This window comes from Anomaloglossus baeobatrachus, chromosome 7 (assembly GCF_048569485.1).
Source record: "Anomaloglossus baeobatrachus isolate aAnoBae1 chromosome 7, aAnoBae1.hap1, whole genome shotgun sequence".
NCBI classification, from domain to species: domain Eukaryota; kingdom Metazoa; phylum Chordata; class Amphibia; order Anura; family Aromobatidae; genus Anomaloglossus; species Anomaloglossus baeobatrachus.
In genome coordinates this window covers 50,929,153-50,950,899 of record NC_134359.1, presented here as the reverse complement: position 1 = coordinate 50,950,899, position 21,747 = coordinate 50,929,153, and the positions used below count along the sequence as shown (strand labels likewise).

Below are 21,747 nucleotides of genomic sequence, written 5' to 3'. Positions count from 1 at the left end.
AGAAGGTCTCCGGAGGAGTGCAAAACACCCTGCTTCTGCTCTCTCCATCTCCAGCACACACACTGGAAGTCTAGAGCCAGTCTCTCCCTAGACTGCCCTCGACACTCTCCACCCAGGTTCAGAGACAGGATTGCTTTAACCCCTGGAGCCACACCCACAGGTGGTAAGGAGTGTGTAATCAGCATCACACACCCTTCCATGGCTCTGCATGAATGCAATCCTGTGGAACCACAGGTCCCAGCCAGTTTCACATTGCAGAGCACCCACGCTTCTGCAAAACATACCGGCCTTTTGTAATACAGCCGGTTGATACCTCACATACCCTCCCCCTCTGTTCAAACCCGTAGGGGAGAACACTTGCCAATGACCTGGGGCCGCGAGACAGGGCATCCCCGCTGCCATGCCCCACCAGTCGAGAGGGCCGTCCAAGAGCAGTAGTCCCTGAGGCATCGCCCGACACTGTCACCAAACCCTGTCTGGTCAACCTAGGGTTAAAGGACGTCCCATTTCCAGACCGTTCTCTCCCTGACCCCCTCCCAGGGTCACCGTAGTAGAGAGACATGTCCCCAGTCAAACCTACAGTCTTGTCCGAACCTAGGCTTTCTCGAGTACCCCCAAGGCTACTGTCGGGAACTCTAAGCTCATAGCGGCCACTATCTACCGTACATCGTAGGTTACCACTCTGTCGGCGATTCCTTTTATCGCGCGTCTGAACTACTGGACCGACACGCCATCTTCCACTTCTTTCCCCTGAACAACGGGTGGAAGACGGCTGCTGTCCCCCACACAGTTGGCGAAGCTGCTCCTTAATTTTCAGGTTTTCTTGCCACAACCGCTCCATGTCACATACATGGTGTACCCGATATTCAATAAGGCTTCGAATGGTTCCAAGACTCTCTACAGTCCCGACACAGACAAACGGAACCATACCAGCTTCCCTGGGTATCTTGCTCTCATTAGCAGCAGGGATTCTTAATCTCACCAATCCCGACTTATTCACCATGTCTTGCATGACTCGTCCGGTTTTTCCAATGACTCTCCCCACCAGAGCCCGGGGTACTTGGACAATATCTTCCGCCAGACTCTGCGCTTTCCTTTTATACTCTAGCTGTCTAGTGGCTTCTTCCTTTTGCAGTTGGGCCTGCCACTTCATACGAACACATCTGAAGTGCATGTCCTTTAGAATAGCCACCCGCTGCCCAGTAATTTTACTGGTAGACAATATCACTAACTGTTCAGCCCCTGGGGTACAGTAGACCTCACACGCTTCCACAGCTCTCTTAAATTCGTCATGCATGCACCCGGTGGCACACGCTTCTCTTAAGTCCTCAGGTATATCCACCATGCACTTGACTACAGAAGTCTCATTCATCCCTGCCACATGCTTGTCAAGTTTAGCTTCCAGAGTTAGCTCTCTTTGGGCCTCCCCTGCTTCAACAAGTTTGGTCAGGAGTGACACTCGCTGCTCCATCTGCTCCAAGTCTCCCTGGGACTTGGACTGGTACTCTGCCAAGCGACTTCGGAGCTCAGCCACTTCTTTCTCCAGCTCCCTTACTCGACTCTCAGTAGCCTGCCTAAGAAGTATCTCTTGTTGCAGATGGTCTTTGCTCATCCTCTTGAATGAGTCTTCACTTGCGGACCTCTCTGGTCTATGACACACTATTTCTGAGGCTTCTTCCACCTCAGCTTCAGAACATTTGGGTTTCTTACTCTTCTTACCCACGACCTTCTCTATATCCTCCATCATGGTTTTACCAAGCAGGTCAGGCAGGCTCCCAGTCCTGGATGAGACCTCTGGTCCAGGCTTCACCTCCTCAGAGGCTCTCTTCACTTCAGCGCCAGCTGTTTCTTGGTTCTTCACTGCATTATCTTCCACTTCCTCTGGGGTCTCTGCAGTGTCACCCTCAGCCTGGGTGTCACACCCTTCAACATGGCACTCTGTTCCTTTTAGAGATTTGGGGCTAAATTCGCTGTCATCCACCCCAGCACTTGGTAGTTCACCAGTCTGCTCACCACGACTGTTGGGGATTATTCCTTCCCCCACACTCTCTAGGATTCCATTTCCTATACCATTCTCGCCTGACAGACTATCAACTTCACACTTTGAAATCATAGGGACCACCACCATTACGTCCTTGGTTGGCTCCTTCTCTGCACTTGCAGCGCGCTGATTTCTGTCGTCACAATGTGTCAGTTCAATCTCTGATTCCTCAGTCTTTTGTAGGATATCACCGTCTGACTCCACCGTAGCAGGTGTTATTAGCACCATGTCTTTATTAATCAGGCATGTCACTTTCTCTGCACCCTCAGACGGCCTACACTGTGCCCCCTCTCGGCGCTTATTACGTCTTCGGCGTCGGGAGGAAGTTTTGCCCTTCTCGCCCATCTGTACCACACTGTACTCGTTTGTCACCTTACTAGAGTCAGTGTCTTTACTGGAGTCATCATCGCTCCCCCTGGTATCCTGGACTAACACGTCCCCACTTAACCAGATGTCGGCCCCCTTTTCTGGAGCTACTATAACTGTAGTGGTCACACTGTCACTTCCTTTTGGAGACGTCATGGTCACCCCTAACTCTTGACAGTCCTTATGTGGAGGTACCATCTCCTCATTGCACCCCAATATCCCACAGGGAATCGGTATAACCTCATACGGAAAAGAGGCTTTCTTAGGCGAGGGCCGACTCATTCCTGTGCAATCGGTCCCGGCCTCTGTCTTCCATAAATCCTGAAAGAGCTCAAAGTCCCGTCCTATGATAACTGGATATAACAGATCTGGCGCTACACCCACATCAGGGCGTCCCAAACGTTTGGCCGTTTGAATCATCACCCTGGCCAGAGGATATACTTTAGTGGTCCCATGCACACAACTTCCTTCTATCGTCCTACCCACCATCACATGGAGATCAGGCATGGGTCTAACTAAGGTCAACCGGCTCCCCGGGTCTAACAGACCAGACACACGTAGCCCATTCAAGTCCACGGAGCACTTCTGTGGCCTCATACTGGATGGATAGCCTATACCGCAGGTAGGACATATGTAAGGCGAACCCCATTGCCCCTTGCTATAGTCTACCTGTTTGGCTTGTAAATGCTCCACCCCCTTGTGGGTCACCATCGCTTTCTGAGGCTCCGCCCCCTGTTGGATAACTACCCCGTTCCGGGCCTCCGCCCCCTTTTGGGCAACCACCCCTTTTTGGGACTCCGCCCCCTTTTGGGCATCCACCCCTTTTTGGGACTCCGCCCCCTTTTGGGCATCCACCCCTTTTTGGGACTCCGCCCCCTTTTGGGCATCCACCTCTTTTTGGGACTCCACCCGCTTTTGGGCATCCACCCCTTTTTGGGACTCCGCCCCCTTTTGGGCATCCACCCCTTTTTGGGACTCCGCCCCCTTTTGGGCATCCACCCCTTTTTGGGACTCCGCCCCCTTTTGGGGTTTCCATGCAACGTCCTTAGCCCCCAGTTCACACCGTTCGCCCTTATCTCCCTGGGCACCCAGTGTCCATACCGGCCCCCGAAGGGTACGCTCAAACTGGTCCATGGCTGCGACATCGCTACACACTGACAGCTCCTGCTGTCCCTGGACCAGGTACAGCTCCTCCACAACGTCCGCAGGGACCATTCCCTCTTTTTGGCTTTTAGCCCCCACTGCTGTCACTGGACCTCCAGGCACATGCCGTTGGTGCTGCTGGCTCTGCAGCAGCTGGTTCAGGAGCTCCTCCATGCTGCAACGAAAAGAGGAACAGGAGGGGCGCTCCAATGGGTAATACCCGGTGGTCAAAGACAGGGGGGGGGGTTAGAGAACCACTAACCTTTCCGGGTTGTACCGCCCGTACAACCAGGGTCTCCAGCTTGTGGTGTATCACTGCTCACCAAGCAGGGCCTCGCAATTCCGGCTGGCCTGGAACCTCCAGTCGCTTGACTCTCGCCACTGCAGCACAGGTCCCCAACGACCTGCTGATTCACCGCCAGGTGCTTGAGAGCGCTGTCCCTGTTCGTGGACCCGCCGATCCACCGCCAGCTGCTTGAGTGCGCAGACAATTTTCGTGGACCTGCCGATCCACCGCAAACCGCTTCAAAAAAATTTTCGTGGACCCGCCGATCCACCGCAAGCAGTCCGTATCCACAGGAATATGTCCTAGGCCGTTGCCCTTAGCAACCAGGCTGCATTGCCCTTAGCAACCAGGCTGCGTTGCCCCTAGCAACCAGGCCATATGCCCGCATTCTCCACCATAATGTGACAATGTGGGCCCCAAGTGTATGTGGGCCACACATCAGGTAGCGGGATTAAAGCACGCCAGAGTAATTGGTCTCTTTAACAGACCATCTGGTTTATTAACAGGTCCATAAACCATATCAGGTCACATAACATAAAGATGCCGTTCGTTGGCTTTCTCCTCAAAGACCAACACATAATATAAAGTCCACACACTTTTGGACTGCCACCCATGTGTCACTGACCCTTGTCAGTATCCAGACCCCAGGTCCAATCCCAGTTACCTTCCTCTTAAGGTGGCTAGTGTCCTTTCCAGGTTCCCCCTGGCTCCAGCCACATGGCTTTACACATGGACCTAAAAGCCCCTTCCTTCAGAAGAAGGTCTCCGGAGGAGTGCAAAACACCCTGCTTCTGCTCTCTCCATCTCCAGCACACACACTGGAAGTCTAGAGCCAGTCTCTCCCTAGACTGCCCTCGACACTCTCCACCCAGGTTCAGAGACAGGATTGCTTTAACCCCTGGAGCCACACCCACAGGTGGTAAGGAGTGTGTAATCAGCATCACACACCCTTCCATGGCTCTGCATGAATGCAATCCTGTGGAACCACAGGTCCCAGCCAGTTTCACATTGCAGAGCACCCACGCTTCTGCAAAACATACCGGCCTTTTGTAATACAGCCGGTTGATACCTCACACCATGCACTACAAAGTCATACCCATGCACTATAAAGTCAAGACAAAACAAGGGGTTCACTGCACCCGACGCACGTTTCACAAGGAAATGCTTTGTCAAAAAAAATATTGTATGAAATAATGATGAGCAAATAAATTCTCTAGACCCCAGTCCAACATCTAGATAAATATTCTGTGGCTGTTGGATGAGAGACCTGCGAATTGCCTCCAAACTGTTGTCCTCCATGGCTCCTCTTTTGATTATCTGGCCTGGCATGACGTCATCTGTGCATAAAGCTGCAAAGATTACATGACACCAATATGACTAATCAAAAAAGGATCCAATGGTGACAGCAGGTAGGAGAGAGTTTGTTGGTTTCTAATCCATTGGCCACAGACTGCTGGCCTGGCTGCTAGAAAGGAGTGCTGCAAATTGATCCGCTCATCTCTAGAAGAGGTTTTTCGCTTTAGACAATTTTTTTCTTTTCATTAGACTTGGTCTGTAATTGTGAGATGATTTCTGATTCTCCTATTGACGAATAAGCGATTATTAGTAATATGTAATTTTGACAACAAGTAACAATAAAGTAAACATTAGAATTTGCTTTAGGGCATGTGCACACAAAGGTTTTTATTTAGAAAGTTTTGGAATAGTAAACTGAGCAGAAACCTTTCAAATCTTCCTTAAAACTCAAAACTTTTCAAAAACATTGAGTTTCTACTTAAAAAACTCAGGAAAAAGACCCTGTATGTACATAACTTTAGGAGTTTGAGTCTTTTTACAGAGTTTTTAGAGCAGAAAGTTAGCAGAACCTGCATGCTTTTGAGGAGTTTTTAGTTTGTAAGGAGAATTTGGAGAGTTTCTGCTCAGTGTGGTGCTCCACAACCTTCTAGAAAAAAGCTCTGTGCGCACATAGCCTTTGGGTGAGTGCACTGCACATGGCATTTTTTTCAGACAGATCTGCTCAGGAAAGCCGCCTTAAAAAGCGCTTAAAATGCTAAAATTACTGAACAGATGCATTGCAATGTCAAACGACTTGCTGTGCAAATGTTCCATCTTTTTGGGCTTCTTTTAACCGCTTAAGGCCATGTGCGCACTAGAAAGTGCCCTTTTCTTCAGAAAAAAAATGGACCCTCTGGAAGATTCCTGCATCCACGGCAAAACTGCACCAGTGTTTTTGCCGCGATTTGTCACAGATTTACCGCGGATTTTCTGCAAGTTGGTCCCCATGGATTTTTCCATTATCTATGGCAAAAACCGCAGGTACCTGTGGAAAAGAAGTGACATACTCATTAATTCCGCAGCGGAAAATCCGCGGGTAAATCCGCGGGTATAAAAAAACCACAGTGTGCGCACAGCATTTTTTAAAACCCATAGGATTTGCTGGGGAATGACTGCAGCAATGTAAGACACATGTTCTACAGCAAATCCGCGGTAAATCCGCAGCGTGCGCACAGGGCCTTAGTCATCGAAAGCTGTAAAGCAGCTAAAAGTGAACTGACCATTCTTTTGGAGTCTTCTGTTTAGAAGCCACCACTATTGTATATATACAGTTACAAAAAAAAATACGATAGCAAAGTGAACAAGGAAGTGACCAGAGTGAAGCGAGAGAAGTCGGTTAAGTAAAAACACCGCCAGTGTTTCTCCTCTCGCAAAGCTTAGCGGCTTCTTCGGCCTCTCCAGAGCACCGTATGCCCATAGCCTGAACTGGAAGTATTTCCTGATCTCTTTTACTTGTTCACACTTGGCATGCAATTTTTATACTGTTATTAGAACTTGTATTGGACAATCTTTATCAGACATATTGTCCGGAAAAAGCACATTCTCATTTCCTACTATATTCATATATTTTAGGATGTGTAAAAAGATTTCCGATTTGCAATGTGAACATTGAGGAAAACAATGGCAAGTTATGGTGGGCATTTAGGAAAACCTGTTACACCATTGTGGAACACAACTGGTTCGAGACCTTCATCATCTTTATGATTCTTCTCAGCAGTGGCGCATTGGTAAGTACTATTTTCCATGAAAGTTACCGACTGGAGATATTATAGCAGTTTTCCGAAATTATGGTATGGATGACCAATCTTTAAAATCTAATTTCATTGGTGGGGGTCTTACACCCCTCCTCCCAGAGCAACCAGATGTTTTCATCTCCAGTAAATGGTGAACTGAGCGAGAAAAGTGCAGCTTCGTACACTTTGTAGTGGTTGATGACCTAAATTGCAGCTCATCTCCTACTGACGTTAATTGGAGCAGATCTGCAATGTTCTGTGCTTTTCCATCTCTGGTCACTGTTTAGGGCATTCATATCATAAGCCTGGACAACCCATTTAAGATATGTATTCATTGAAAGTGGTGCCAAAATTTGCCAACCCCAAAAAATTATTGGTACATTAGTAAAGATCCATCCCTAGATAGCTCCACTGTCGACAGATGAAATACAAAAGTGTATTGAAGTTTCACCATCACTGCACATACTTCAATGTCACTGTACATACAATTTAAAACACTGGCAAATTAATGGCCTGGGTTAAAGGGTAAAGGCCACGTCTCACTAAGCAACATCGCTAGCAACATCGCTGCCGAGGCACGACTTTAGTGACGTAACAGCGATCTTGCTAGCGATGTTGCTGTGTGTGACATTCAGCAACAACCTGGCCCCTGCTGTGAGGTCGTTGGTTGTTGCTGAATGTCCTGGGCCATTTTTTAGTTGTTGCTCTCCCGCTGTGAAGCGCACATCGCTGTGTGTGACAGCGAGAGAGCAACAACTGAATGTGCAGTGAGCCTGCTTCTGCGGACGCTGGTAACCAATGTAAATATCGGGTAACCAACAAGCCCTTTCCTTGGTTACCCAATATTTACCTTCGTTACCAGCGTCCGCCGCTCTCACGCTGCCAGTGCCGGCTCCCTGCACACATAGCCAGACTACACATCGGGCAATTAACCTGATGTATACTCTGGCTAGGAGTGCAGGGAGCCAGCGCTAAGCGGTGTGCGCTGGTAACCAAGGTAAATATCGGGTTGGTTACCCGATATTTACCTTAGTTACCAAGCGCAGCATCGCTTCCACGCGTCGCTGCTGGCTGGGGGCTGGTCACTGGTTACTGGTGAGATCTGCCTGTTTAACAGCTCACCAGCAACCCGTGTAGCGACGCTCCAGCGATCAATGCCAGGTCAGGTTGCTGGTGGGATCGCTGGAGCGTCGCTTAGTGTGACGATACCTTTATACTCAGTTTGAAAGTTATCACCTATTTCAATGATAGGTGATAACAAGCTGATAGCTGTAGACTCCCACCACAGGGATTCCAGGAACAGGGTATGAAGTGGCCCATTTGAATGGCATGGTGGCCAGACATGCTCACTGCTACTCCATTGCACTTGCCAAATGCAAGACTTAGCGATCTCCATCAGTCCCATTTGATAGTGAATAGAGGAGTGCCTATTTACATGTTCAAAAGGATCATATCTGATCCTCTGTTATCGGGATTGGTCGGGGTGGTGGATAGGTGACACCTTACTAAGATTAGAATAATCCTTTAAAGATCGGCAAAAAATACATTGTCATTACAATACAGTAATGAGGTTGTCCATTACTTTTACATTGATGGCCTATCCTTAGGCGGGCTTTGCACGTTGCGACATCGCAAGCCGATGCTGCGATGTCGCACTCGATAGTCCCCGCCACCGTCACAGCAGCGATATCCTTGTGATAGCTGCCGTAGCGAACATTATCGCTACGGCAGCTTCACATGGACTCACCTGTCTTGCGACCGTCGCTCTGGCCGGCAATCCGCCTCCTTATTAAGGGGGCGGGTTGTGCGACGTCACATGGCAGGCGGCCAATAGGAGCGGAGGAGCGGAGATGAGCGGGATGTAAACATCCCGCCCACCTCCTTCCTTCCGCATATCCTACGGAAGCCGCGGTGACGCCGGTAGGAGATGTTCCTCGCTCCTGCGACTTCACACACAGCGATGTGTGCTGCCGCAGGAGCAAGGAACAACATCGGACCGTTGCGTCAGCGTAATTTTGGATTACACCAACGCTGCACCGATGATACGATTACGACGATTTTGCGCTCATTAATCATATCATCTAGGCTTTACACACTACGATGTCGCATGCGATGCCGGATGTGCGGCACTTTCAATTTGACCCCACCGACATCGCACCTGCGATGTCATAGTGTGCAAAGCCGCCCTTAGGCTACGTCAACAATGTATGATCGGCCACGGTCCAACACCTGGCACCTCTGCCAATCAGCTGTTCTCAGTGCCGGTAGCGGTATCAGGCAGCTGAAAATGCTCAATTTTGGAGCTGCTTCGTCTTCTGATAACGCCTGCAGCCGGGTACTGCACATCTGCCTCCTATTCAAATCAATAGGAGAAAGATGTGCAGTATCCAGATACAGCTGCTATCAGAAGACAGGGCAGCTCCAGAACTGGCAATTTCTGTCTCTCTGCTGCCAGTACCGAGAATAGCAGATCGGTGAGGGTGTGGGGTATCGGACCAAGGCCGATCAGACTTTGATACAACTTCAATAAAACTTAGCACTCAAAATAGAAAGAAAGAAATTGAAGTATTTAATAGGGTACTTGCAATCCATAAACAAAGATGTTTCGGTCTCATAGACCTTCATCAGTACAGATTGCCCCCCCCAGAAACAGGATAATGAGAGATACAATGCTGCTGAAGCGCAGTGTTCACTGCTTGCTGAGAGGCTATTTTGAGTGCCAAGTTTTATGGAAGTTGTATTACGGATTTGGATCCTACTTGTGCACCTCCCCCTACAGAACTGCCACGTTTTCACCACAGTGATCAGACATTGATGATCTATACTAAGGGGCACTTTGCACACTGCGACATCGCAGGTGCGATGTCGGTGGGGTCAAATTGAAAATGACGCACTTCCGGCATCGCATGCGACATCGCAGTGTGTAAAGGCTGGATGATACGATTAACGAGCGCAAAAGCGTCGTAATCGTATCATCGGTGCAGCGTCGGCGTAATCCATGATTACGCTGACGCGACGGTCCGATGTTGTTCCTCGCTCCTGCGGCAGCACACATCGCTGTGTGTGAAGTCGCAGGAGCGAGGAACGTCTCCTACCGGCCTCACTGCGGCTTCCGTAGGATATGCGGAAGGAAGGAGGTGGGCAGGATGTTTACATCCTGCTCATCTCCGCCCCTCCGCTCTGATTGGCCGCCTGCCGTGTGACGTCGCAGTGACGCCGCACGACCCGCCCCCTTAACAAGGAGGCGGGTCACCGGCCACAGGGACGTCGCACGGCAGGTGAGTGTGTGTGTGAAGCTGGCGTAGCGATACCTTTCGCTACGCCAGCTATCACCACATATCGCTGCTGCGACGGGGGCGGGCACTATCGCACTCGGCATCGCAGCATCGGGCTGCGATGTCGTAGTGTGCAAAGCCCGCCTAAGAATAGGCCATCAATGTAAGAGTAGTGGACAACCCCTTTAATTTTAACAAGGAAAAATTGATATCCAGTTAGAACTTAGAGCATGACGCAACTTTACAGTAGCGCACAAAGCACATGCAAAAACTCAAGCATATTGTCACGATAGTTACCAATCAAGTGGCAAAAGGTAAGGGAAGGGGACCCTTGCATCTAGGGAAGGGGGAAATTGTGACCCTTGACCAAACCTACTGCTGGTCCCTGGGGTGACTCCCCGCTCTAGGTAGGTTCCGCACCTATGCGCCGAGCCGTATACCTGAACAATAGAAAGTAAAGGAGCATTTTGCCAAACGCTGTGACCTTCTATTGCTAGAAATTACATGAATGTCCCGTGACACATATAACACTAGAAAGAGGCACACATCCATTGGATAAAATTACCACTCTATGAGTTTTTGTTTATTAGTTGTTATCTCTGTCGCACCGTGCCATGATACCCCAGACCAGAAAACCACAAAGAGATAGTCCACAGTTGCCAGAAAAGGTGGCATTTTACCCAAGGGTATCATCAGTAGCATCATCAACCCGTAGCCCCAACGCTCTGGGCTTGAACGTCAAGTTGTACATTATTGTAAACTTTATTATTTCCTTCAGGCTTTCGAAGATATTTACATTGAGCAGCGGAAAACAATTAAGACCATGCTGGAATATGCTGATAAGGTGTTCACATATATCTTTATTCTTGAAATGCTTCTGAAATGGGTGGCCTATGGATTTGTGAAATATTTCACCAATGCCTGGTGCTGGCTGGACTTCCTGATTGTTGATGTAAGTATTCCTTAATATATCTATATATTATTGGTGTAGCTCTTAGTAGTCTGTGCCACGTCAATATTTGGAGGAATGGATAAATGAATATTCTACTTTGTTCTGCTATTGTACTTTATTACGTTTGGGGGGTTTTATTTTACTTTTTTAGCACTTTTGATTCTCAAAGGGGTTGTCCAAAACTTTGATATTGATGGCCTATCCATTGGATAGAATCTCAAAATCAGATCTGTGGACACAAACACGCCCAATGATCAGCTGTTTTGCAACTCAAAATGTACAAAAGGAAACCAGCGCATCTCTGTATGTGATCCTTCTCAGGAACTACAGCTCAATTCTTATTGAAGTGAATCGGAGCTGAGCTGCCTTATCCAGGAACAACTGAGCAGGTTGGGCTCTATATACTGTGAACATCTGACTATACACGGAAGGAGGTGCAACCAGCTGGTTGGTGGGAGTACCAAGTCGGACCTTCACCGGTCTGATATTGATGATGTACCTGAGGATAAAGTCAATATCTCAGTCTTGGAAATTCCTTTTAAACACCCGTTCTGATTTCATAACAATGATTTTTTTCTTTCTATAAGATCCATGAAACATTGTTATGTAGAGGTGTAAAATTACTAGTGTGAATGTCAGACTATGCCTCTAAAACATGGAGTGGCTGTCAGTCACTGGTGACAGCAATTCACTAATGTAGACACTCAATTTACGAAAATCAGCTCTGAAAAAAAAGACGGAAATCAAGAAAAGTGTCATACACAGTCTTATCCTCCAATCACAGAAGCACATTGTCACATTAGTCGCTGTCACCTCCTGTAGATGCTTCTGAGAAAGGCATGTCCCAGCTAATAAGTGTTGAGTAACCTCCTGATCTATCTCTAGGAGGGCATGTACCACCAATGACTGATACAGTGATGCAGAAATATAAAAGAAATCACTGTGAAATAATACCGGTATAGAGAACATTAATATATGAATGCCAGACATAGACCACAGGGTCCTTTGTGTTCTACAAGGTTCTTTGTATTTGTAAATATGATGTGGTCTTAGGGTGGTGTTAAATAGGTCTGGTATGGGCGTGGTGTTAGGATCAAGTGGTCTTAGGGTGGTGTTAAATAGGTCTGGTATGGGTGTGGTGTTAGGATCAAGTGGTCTTAGGGTGCTGTTAGATAGGTCTGGTATGGGGGTGGTGTTAGGATCAAGTGGTATGAGGGTGGTGTTAAATAGGTCTGCTATGGAAGTAGTGTTAGGATCAAGTGGTCTTAGGATGGTGTTAGATAGGTCTGGTATGGGGGTGGTGTTAGGATCAAGTGGTCTTAGGGTGGTGTTAAATAGGTATGGTATGGGCGTGGTGTTAGGATCAAGTGGTATAAGGGTGGTGTTAGATAGGTCTGGTATGGGGTGGTGTTAGGATCAAGTGGTATGAGGGTCGTGTTAGAAAAGTCTGGTATGGGGGTAGTATTTTTAAGAGCTGGTAAGAGGGTGGTAATAGGTTGATGTGGTATAAGGGGTAGTGTTAGGGTAATATGGAGTAAGGGTGGAATAACGGTAATGTGGTGTGAGTGTGGTATTGGGAAGATGTGGTATGAGGGTAGTATTAGGAAGGTTTGGATATAGGGGTAATGAGCGTGGTATTAGGAATATGTGGTATAAGGGTAGTGTTAGGGTAATATGGTATGAGGGTAGTATTAGGAAGATCTGATATGAGGTTGGTATTATGAAGGTTTGAATATGGGGGTAATGAGGGTGGTATTAGGCTGATGTGGTATGAGGGTGGTATTATTAAAATGAGGTGTGAGGGTACTATTAGAAAGAGTTGGTATCAGGGTGATATTAGGAGGATGGTGTAATGAGGCTAGTATTAGGGTGATATGGTATGAAGGTTGTATTCGGATGATGTGGAATGAGGGTAGTATTGGAGTCATATGGTATGAGGGTTGTATTCGGATGATGTAGTATGAGGGTAGTATTGGAGTCATATTGGATGAGGGTCGTATTCGGATGATATGGAATGAGGATGGTATTAAGGTAATGTGGTGTGAGGGTGGTATTTTTAACAGCTAGTAAGTGGCTGTTATTAGGCTGAGAAGGTATGAGGCTGGTATTACAGCTTTGTAGTATGAGTGTGTTATAAGGAAGATCTGATATAAGGGTGGTATTAGGCTGATGAGGTATGAGGATGCTATTAGCATGATGTAGAATAAGGGTGGTATTAGGATGATATGGTATGAGGGTGGTATTCCGATAATGTAGTGTGAGCGTGGTATTAGTAAGATCTGATATGAAGGTGGTATTAGCGAACAACACGTGACTAGATGGCATGTGGTCAGCTACAAGGCAATGCAAAGACTGGTAGGAACCAAGTAGGATCAGAACCTGAACGGTAAAGGGAGCAGAACTGATTTTTTTAGTTTCCAAAATGGCTGTTTTTAGACTTTTTTTTATGTCTGGACTAAAATAATGTTCAAAGACAGACATACGCTTTAAGATTTATTTAGCAAATTTATAAACAGTGGATGTGGTGATGTATATAGCAGTGGCATGTGCACCATAAGAAGTTGGTCACACATTTTTTTTTTAAATTTATTTTTAAAAACAAGTTTTGAGTTTGGGGGCATGGACTAATTTTACAGAAATGTGACAGGTTCTACTCCAAAATCTGATGATCCGCCTGTGCTACATCAGACCAATCATACATTGTACGAGGGCTCCTTCACGTGCCACTTAATAGCACTGTAGAGGTTTCGATTTGTACGGAGCTGTAACGGACATCCATGGGGCCAAACTGCACCAACAAATGCCTCGTAAATTATACAATATTTGCTGATGATAAACAGTCGTCACATTACACTTTTTATTAACGTGCTTCAATGTGTAGACCATTGTAGAGAGCATTGTGAAGAAACTGCTGGAATCCGGACAGTGCCCAGAGCCGGCTTCTGGGATTTTATTACATTAATATTGTATTTAGCCTGTAGATTGAGCGACTCTGGTGCTATGTGATTCAATTCTAACCACACATTTCTTTATCGTTCCTATGGGAGACCCAGACCATGGGTGTATAGCTACTGCCCCCGGAGGACACACAAAGTTACTACACTCAAAACGTGTAGCTCCTCCCTCCTAGCATATACACCCCCTGCTAGCCAGTTCTAGCCAGTTTCTTGCTTTGTGTCAGGAGGATCCACACACACACATGCATCCCTTTTTGATTTTTCATTTTTTACAAAGATTTGGAAGAAAAGCGGGTCCACTGGACCCCCGGCATGTCCCTTCACACTCCCCTGGCGGCAGTGCTGTTAAGGTTGACTTCAGGGCAGGAGCCCTTCATGCCGCGCTCCTTCAACATCCCTTAGGGGCTCTGGCTTGAAGTTGGAGCCAACACGGTTCTCACTGCCTTGCAGGAGACCGGCCTCCATCCGCAGCCCTTGTGCAGGACCCTGCTGGACGGAGCACTGACCCCCACCCCACAGGACTGGACCCTGCGTCTCAAAGCTAAGTATAGAGACGTTTATTCAGAGGGTCTTTCTGCATGTGGGGCACTTTTATTGGGGGGGACAGTGATTGCTGAATAATGCTGCTTTGTTTACTGTGTTTCCGGCTGGTTCCACAGTTTTTACTGAGAACCGCGCCGATGAGGCCTGATTTTCGGCCGCATGCATAACTTTAGGCCCCGGCTTCAGCCGCGGCCTAGTTTCGTTTCGTTCCCCTGCATGTCAGGCATGCAGGGGGACGCTGCAGAGCCGCCCGCCGGCCGCTCTGCACAGGGGAGGACGCTCCGTTTTGAGGTGATGATTCCCTCCCCTGTACATCTCCTTCGCCCTCCGATTCCCGCTCCTGGGTTAACCCCCGCCTCCCCCCCTCACTCTGGCGCCATTTTCCAGCGTCTTAGTACACTGGTCGGCGCTGGCTGCCCTGCAGCACAGGGAGGGAATACTGGCTGAGGGTCCAGGCTTGGAATCCGGAGGGCACTCATAATATGGCCTGATAAGTCACAACCCCTGGTTGTGCACTTTTTATACACTCTCAGGCATTCTGAAGGAGTTAATTCTTTATCATAGAATCTCCTCCTCAGCAGCATGACACTCTCAGGCATGCTGAAGGAGTTAATTCTTTATCATAGAATCTCCCCCTCAGCAGCATGTCTCACTCTAGCAGCTAAGCTACAAGGTTCTACATGTGCTGCATGTAACCTCATATTGCCTGAACCGGCACACTGTAATGGTTCTTAGGTGGGAGTCCCCCCAGGCTGAACCCCTGTCTTGGGTATTCTACCCATGCTGGACAGAGCCCCCACCTCTGCAGCATGTCTCACAGAGCGAGGCTGCAGGCTGTTTCTTTATTATCCACTGCAGGTAGTCTCGTACGGCTATACCGAGCTCCTAACCACTGTGGCCCCTCAGCATGGGGGCTCATTAATGGTCCCTCCAGCTGCTCCGGTTTTGGTGGCTGACCCCCATAGGATTCCTATTTCCAGGGGTCGGCTGTCCCGGCATCTGCTGAGCATGCAGTTCCCCTCTCAAGGCGTTTTCTGCTCGCTCGGCCAAGCTCACAAGGGACTCTCCTTCTGGGCTCAGACCCCGTTCTCCTGACAGGGAGACGCAGGGTCCCCTGTCCTCCCCGTCCCGCAGCTCTGATTACGAGCTGATTCACCGGACGAGGAAGATGTCTCTACCGCGGACACGGACGCTACTTTATGTACATTGATCCGTCCGTAGGTGACGCAGATGCGAATGATTGGCTTGCGTCCATTATTCTTGTGTCCGCCTGATCAGGGGAGTATTCCCCGCTGGCAGAAAGGCACAGTTTACCTTTAGCAGGTCAAGGAGTGTGCTACTTAACCACTCCAGTTTTCAGGCCGCTGCGTCCAAGCCCACAGCCTATCCTGCAGACCCCACAGCGGGGTTCTGCTGCCTGTCTCCCCCTCCCTTCAGAGAGGGTAGCCACTCCGGTCTAGACTGCCCGGTTAGTTGTATCAGTGGCTGACGGCACCTCTATAGGATTCTACCGTACATTAATTTTTGTACTGGACCTCACTCCGCTCTGAGATGAAGCGTGTTTCTGAGGACTGTGTTTCCCCTGTCCACCCATGGTGGTCAAGAAGTGGGCTCATTCACTTCAGGTGGCTCAGCCCGGACCGTTATGTCAGTGGCTGAGGGCTCCTCACTTAAGGTTCTGCGGTCCGCCCGGTTGTCCTTTGGGCCAAGTCGGTATGGGAACGGCAGGAGCTTGTTCTCCTCAGCTTACAGCAGTGCGGTTTTTTGTAACTTCTCTGCTTCTCTGGAGGAGATGCATTCTCTCACAGGGACTCTATGCCCAAAACGGTTGCCTGAACTCCAGACTTCAGTCTTTTCATCCTCTGCCAGGTCTGCCATGCTAGACGCCGCACGGCGGTGGTCTGGGCTACCTTCCTCGCTATCCGCAGGCTCCTGTGGCTTCGAAATTGGAAGGCAGATGCCTCTATGGAGGTTCCTGGCTGGGCTCCCCCTTGGTGGGCCCAGTTTCCCCGGAACCAAGCTGGGTGAAATTAAGGAAGCTATTGGCGGGGAGTGTGCTTCCTCGCCACAATCCTAAACCAGGGAACCTGTCCAGGGCAGGAATCAGTTGACCATCTGATCGTCCTCTAGCTCGGCCTAGGTTCATAGAACCAAATGGCTCGAAGCTGCGTCTTCAGAAGACCGCAGGAGATGCTGCCACTGAGCCAGCTTCCTCCGAGCTATCTAGCCACGCCAACAACCTCCTTGGTCGGTGGCAGGCTCTCTCCACTTGGCGACGTATGGTTCTAACACGTCTCCGTTCAGTGGGGGCGGGATTATATCTCCCATGGCTACAGGATGGAATTCTGTCCACCCGCCAAACAGATTTTTTCTGTCAACTCCTCCCGGCTCCAAGGCCGCCGCCTTCTCACAGGCCGTGGCATTTCTTGCAGACCAATGGAGTAATTGTACCGGTTCCCGACTGGGAACGGTTCTGAGATTTTTGCTTAAATCTATTCCTAGTCCCCGAAGAGGGCGGTGCCTTCCGACCTGGATCTTTAGCTTTTCAAGCATAGTCAGGTGTGGCGTTTTCACATGGAGTCTCGGTCTTGTTCCGTGTGTTTTTCACCGGATCAATCAAGAACCCAAGGAGATTCCCTAGCAGCCATCGGCATCAGAGATGTCTATCTGCAAGGGTCAATCGCAGTTTCACACCAGCGTTGACTACGTTTTGACAATCGGAGTGGTCCAATTCGTGGCTCTTCCCTTGGGGTTAGCCACGGCCCCTCGAGTATTCTCATTGGGGCAGCTGTGATTAGGGTCCTGCACCCCTAGGGATTGGCAGTGATCTTTTGCCCTGGACGGCCTTCTTGTCGGGGCTTCATCCAGTGCTGACTCTTAGCAGAGTGCTTCGCTCACTCTCGCCACTCTAACCTATTCGGGTGGCTTGTCTTTCTGCCCAAGTCCATTCTGACTTCGAACCAGAGGTTCTCAGGGACGCAATTCGAGACTCTATCGGCACTTGTGAAGCTGCTCTTAGTCGATCAGTAGTCCCTCCGCTGGCGGTCGGCGTCGTTCTATCAGACACCATATACAGGTGCTGGTCAGACGGTGGCATCAATGGAAGCGATTCCTTGCCCAGTTTCTCCTGCGTCCTCTGAGATTGGATGTTTTCCGCTGTACAAGCGAACTCCCTCCTCCCACGGGGTGGTGGCTTCGCCACTGACCAGAGGCTCGTTTCAGTGGTGGCTTCGGCCACTCTGTCTCAGGAGCGCTCCTTCCTGGCCCCGTCCCGGGTGAGCCTCACCAGGATGCTAGTCTATCCGCCTTGGGAGCAGTATATCTCCACCGTGGAGCGCAGGGCGCTTGGACTCTGTCCGAATCAGCCCTCTGGATCAATGTGCTGGAAATCAGAGCTGTATTCTAGCTCTCTAAGCCTTCACCATCTGTTGGCGGCTAGGCACATTCGAGTCCAGTCGGATCAGCTTCCAGGGCGGGACACTCAGCCGCCTGGCAATCTTGGCGGCTCAACATTCTTCAGTGGACAAGGGACTCCTAGTCCACCGTATCCGCAGCCCACATCCTAGATGTGAAAACTGCGAGGCAGACTATTTCAGCTGTCCAACCGTGGTCCACAATCCTCAGGTTTTGCGGTAGACACACTGGTTCATGTTTGACCCCAGCTTCATCTCTTTACGTATTTTACCCTCTACCTCTTGTCCAGAGTCCTGCGCAAGATCAGTAAAGAGGGCCGTCGGGTCATTCTCATACTCCAGACTGACCCAGGCAGGCTTGGTACTCTGACCTGCTCCTTCTGTCCGTTGGGTTGCCATGGCATCTTCCGGACCGTCCAGACCTTTTCTCAAAAGGTCCGTTTTTTCCGTCAGAATTCTGGATTCTCAGATTGACGGCGTAGCTCTTGAGTCCCGGATCTTGGCGACTTCTGGTATCCTTCCTGAAGTCATCTCCGCTATGACTCGAGCTCCAAAGTGTCCTTTGACCTTTTTGGCCTTGCCGACCCTCCTGTCCCTTCCACAGTCCGGTCTACAGCTAGGACTATCCCTCATTAAGGGACAGGTCTCGGCTCTGTCAGTATGTGCCAGCGGCGTATCGTCCGGCTGGCTCCGGTGTGCTCCTTTAAGGGCGCATCTCACATCATTCCGCCTTTCCGGCGGCCTATGGAGCCCTGGGACCTTAATCCGGTCCTCCGGGTTCCCGGAAACCTCCCTTTGCGCCTCTTGGGGAGGTTTCTTTGTTTCATCTTTCACAGAAAGTAGTCTTTCTAGTGGCTATATTTTCCCGCCAGAGAGTTCTGGCTGCACTCTCTCGGAGTCACCCCCTTTTTTTGGTCTTTTGCATCAAGACAAGGTGGTCTCCATCCGACTCCGGACTTTTTTCCCTAAGGTGGTTACTGCTTCCACCTTATCCGGGGCAATTTTCCTGCCTTCCTTTTGTCCGGCTCCTGTTCATCGCTTGAGGAAGCGTTGCATATCCTGGATCTGGTGCGGGCGCTCCGGATCTATGTGTCTCGCACCGCCGTTATTAGGCGTGCACCTCTCTCTGGTGCTGACTGCTAGTCAGCGTAGCGGTCTCTCGGCATCTAAGCCGACCCTGGTTCGTTGGCTTAGGTCGGCCATTTCGGAGACCTACAAGTGTACTCAAGTGCCTTCCCCGCCGGGGATCAGAGCACATTTGATCAGACCTGTCGGCGCCTTTTTGGGCTTTCAGGCACCAGGTTACGGCTCAGTAGGTCTGTCAGACTGCAGCTCGAATTAGTCTGCATACTTTTTCGAAGCACTACCCAAGGCATGCTCTTGCTTTGGCAGACGCGGGCTTGGGCAGACGCATCTTTCAGGCGTCTGTCGCCCATTTGTGAAGTTAGGTTTGCCTGCTTCTCAGTTGTCTGTTTATTCCCACCCATGGACTGCTTTTGAACGTCCCATGGTCTGGGTCTCCCATAGGAACGATAAAGAAAAAGAGAATTTTGTTTACTTACCGTAAATTCTTTTTCTTATAGTTCCGTCATGGGAGACCCAGCACCCTCCCTATTGCCTGTTGGCAGGTTTCTTGTTCCGTGTGTCTTCACCGGCTGTTATTATTGTAGACAGAGGTTCCGGCTCTTCCGGATTTTACTCTCTCTTCTTGTGGGTGGATGTCCTCCTTCAGCTTTTGCACTAAACTGGCTAGAACTGGCTAGCAGGGGGTGTATATGCTAGGAGGGAGGAGCTACACATTTTGAGTGTAGTAACTTTGTGTGTCCTCCGGGGGCAGTAGCTATACACCCATGGTCTGGGTCTCCCATGACGGAACTATAAGAAAAAGAATTTACGGTAAGTAAACAAAATTCTCTTTTTTCTTATAGTGTGCAATGCTGTTTTTAATAACCCATTGATCTTTCAACAGGAAACAGATGGCTGCTCTCTGAAGCTATAATGGCGGCATAAATACCATTGTGATGAACTGTACCTTCTGTTTTAGAAATTATTTTATCTTTCTGATTTACTGTGACATTTACTGTGCTTTCATGCAGATGCTTTAACCAATCGTCATTTTACCTTGTAGATATATTGATAGATTTTGTGCCTTCAAAAATATCAATATTAGATAAATTTAGAAAATTAATGTGGCCATTAAAAGGAATTTGTCACATTAAAAATGCTATCCAATCTTTGTCCAGCATGTTATAAGCCAGAGAAGCCTTATAAGTCAAGTAGTCATTCTGGATCCCAGGACACTATATCTTGCCTCTCTACTAATGGCTCAGTGCCAGTGCCTATTTCTGCCATGCAGTGTGTACACTGACTTTGGTGGGTGTTCCTGCTCTGTCCTGCCTCCCTGCTACTGTGTCCTGACTTGTACCCTCCCCCGTTCGTCTGCCTGTTCCAGTCCCTGACTTCCTGCTCCTGTCTGTTGTTTGTGTTTCCCTCTGCATACCTGATCTCCCGACTTCCAACTCGGTTCTGTTTTCTGATATGATTTTGATCCTCCGTTTGCAGTGACTTGACTTTACTGGCTAGACCCTGACTGTTTAACTACTCTATTGCCCCCTGGTGGTTCGCATGTTAACTGCCTGCTGAAGTTACTTTGCTGTACTTCAGCTGCCTTTATGTTACAGTGTGACTTTGTCTCTCCTTCATTACTCTGCTGCCACCTAGTGGGGAATACGCTGTACTACGTCTTACTAGCCCTTTGTACAGCACAACAGGAGTACTACTCAGTGATTGATAGCCTTTCCTTTATGAATATGCATAGAGAGAGATGTCAATCAGTGAGGAGGACTGCCCACTGGACTCTTAAACCCCAAAACACCAAATTAATAGTTCAACTAATTATTTTCCAACAAAACTATATATCAATCTGCCCAGCTATTGAAATGTCATACCTCTTGCCATGTTGTGACTATTGGGAATATGCCAGATGTAAGAGAACCCCAAAGAGTGCGGCCACAAACGGGGTACATCGGGGACACAATACAATGGTGAGACCTGATGCTAGGGAGAGGGGAGCATGGTTACAACCTGCACTCACCTGAGGCTGATGCCTGCACTCCCTAACATACCTATATAGGATCTTTCACCCCATTGCTGACCACATACCTATCCCTTTGCTTGCCCTAAACTCTCCCTGGCTAGTGTGAAGGCTGGCGAGGGCACTAGTCCCACCACTGCAATAATCAAACACAAGAGAAGGTAGACATACAGAGGGAAATAAACAGAAGGATATCACAAAATTACACGGCTGCAGCCAGACACCAAGGCTGCAGCCAAAACGGCTCAAAATAGCCAAATCACCGCAGAAAAGTTCCAGCAGTTCCAAAAGGTTTTCTGCCTCCAATGTGGTCAGAACAGAAAGAGCTTTCTTTCTATTTCCGGCATCAGGTGATGTATCTTGTGACTAGTTGAAGGAGATAGGAGTGGTCACAATCCGGCTGCACGTGAAATGAATTAACCAGGAGCTGCTAGCAGGGAAAATAACATTAACCCTTGCTGCACCGACAGAAAGCAAATGCATTTAATAGATAGATCCCCACAAGTTAATATAAAGCTCAGATCCCAGCACCATCACAAATATTACAAGGACGGAAAACACTTGTGAAACTTTCAAATTAATTTTTTGATTGAAACCTCTGGTCATTCT

The 21,747-nt window shown here is 48.8% G+C and overlaps 1 protein-coding gene across 3 annotated transcripts in view; it reads left to right on the top strand.

The window, feature by feature from the left end:
• The window catches only part of LOC142245037 (sodium channel protein type 2 subunit alpha-like), a 322,264-nt gene that overhangs the window by 250,956 nt on the left and 49,561 nt on the right, over positions 1-21,747 (top strand). For all 3 annotated transcript variants that reach the window (XM_075317284.1, XM_075317285.1, XM_075317286.1), the window contains 2 exons: positions 6,744-6,898; positions 10,958-11,131. In XM_075317284.1, coding sequence (XP_075173399.1) covers positions 6,744-6,898; positions 10,958-11,131 — 329 coding nt within the window. The remainder of the gene's footprint in view (positions 1-6,743; positions 6,899-10,957; positions 11,132-21,747) is intronic.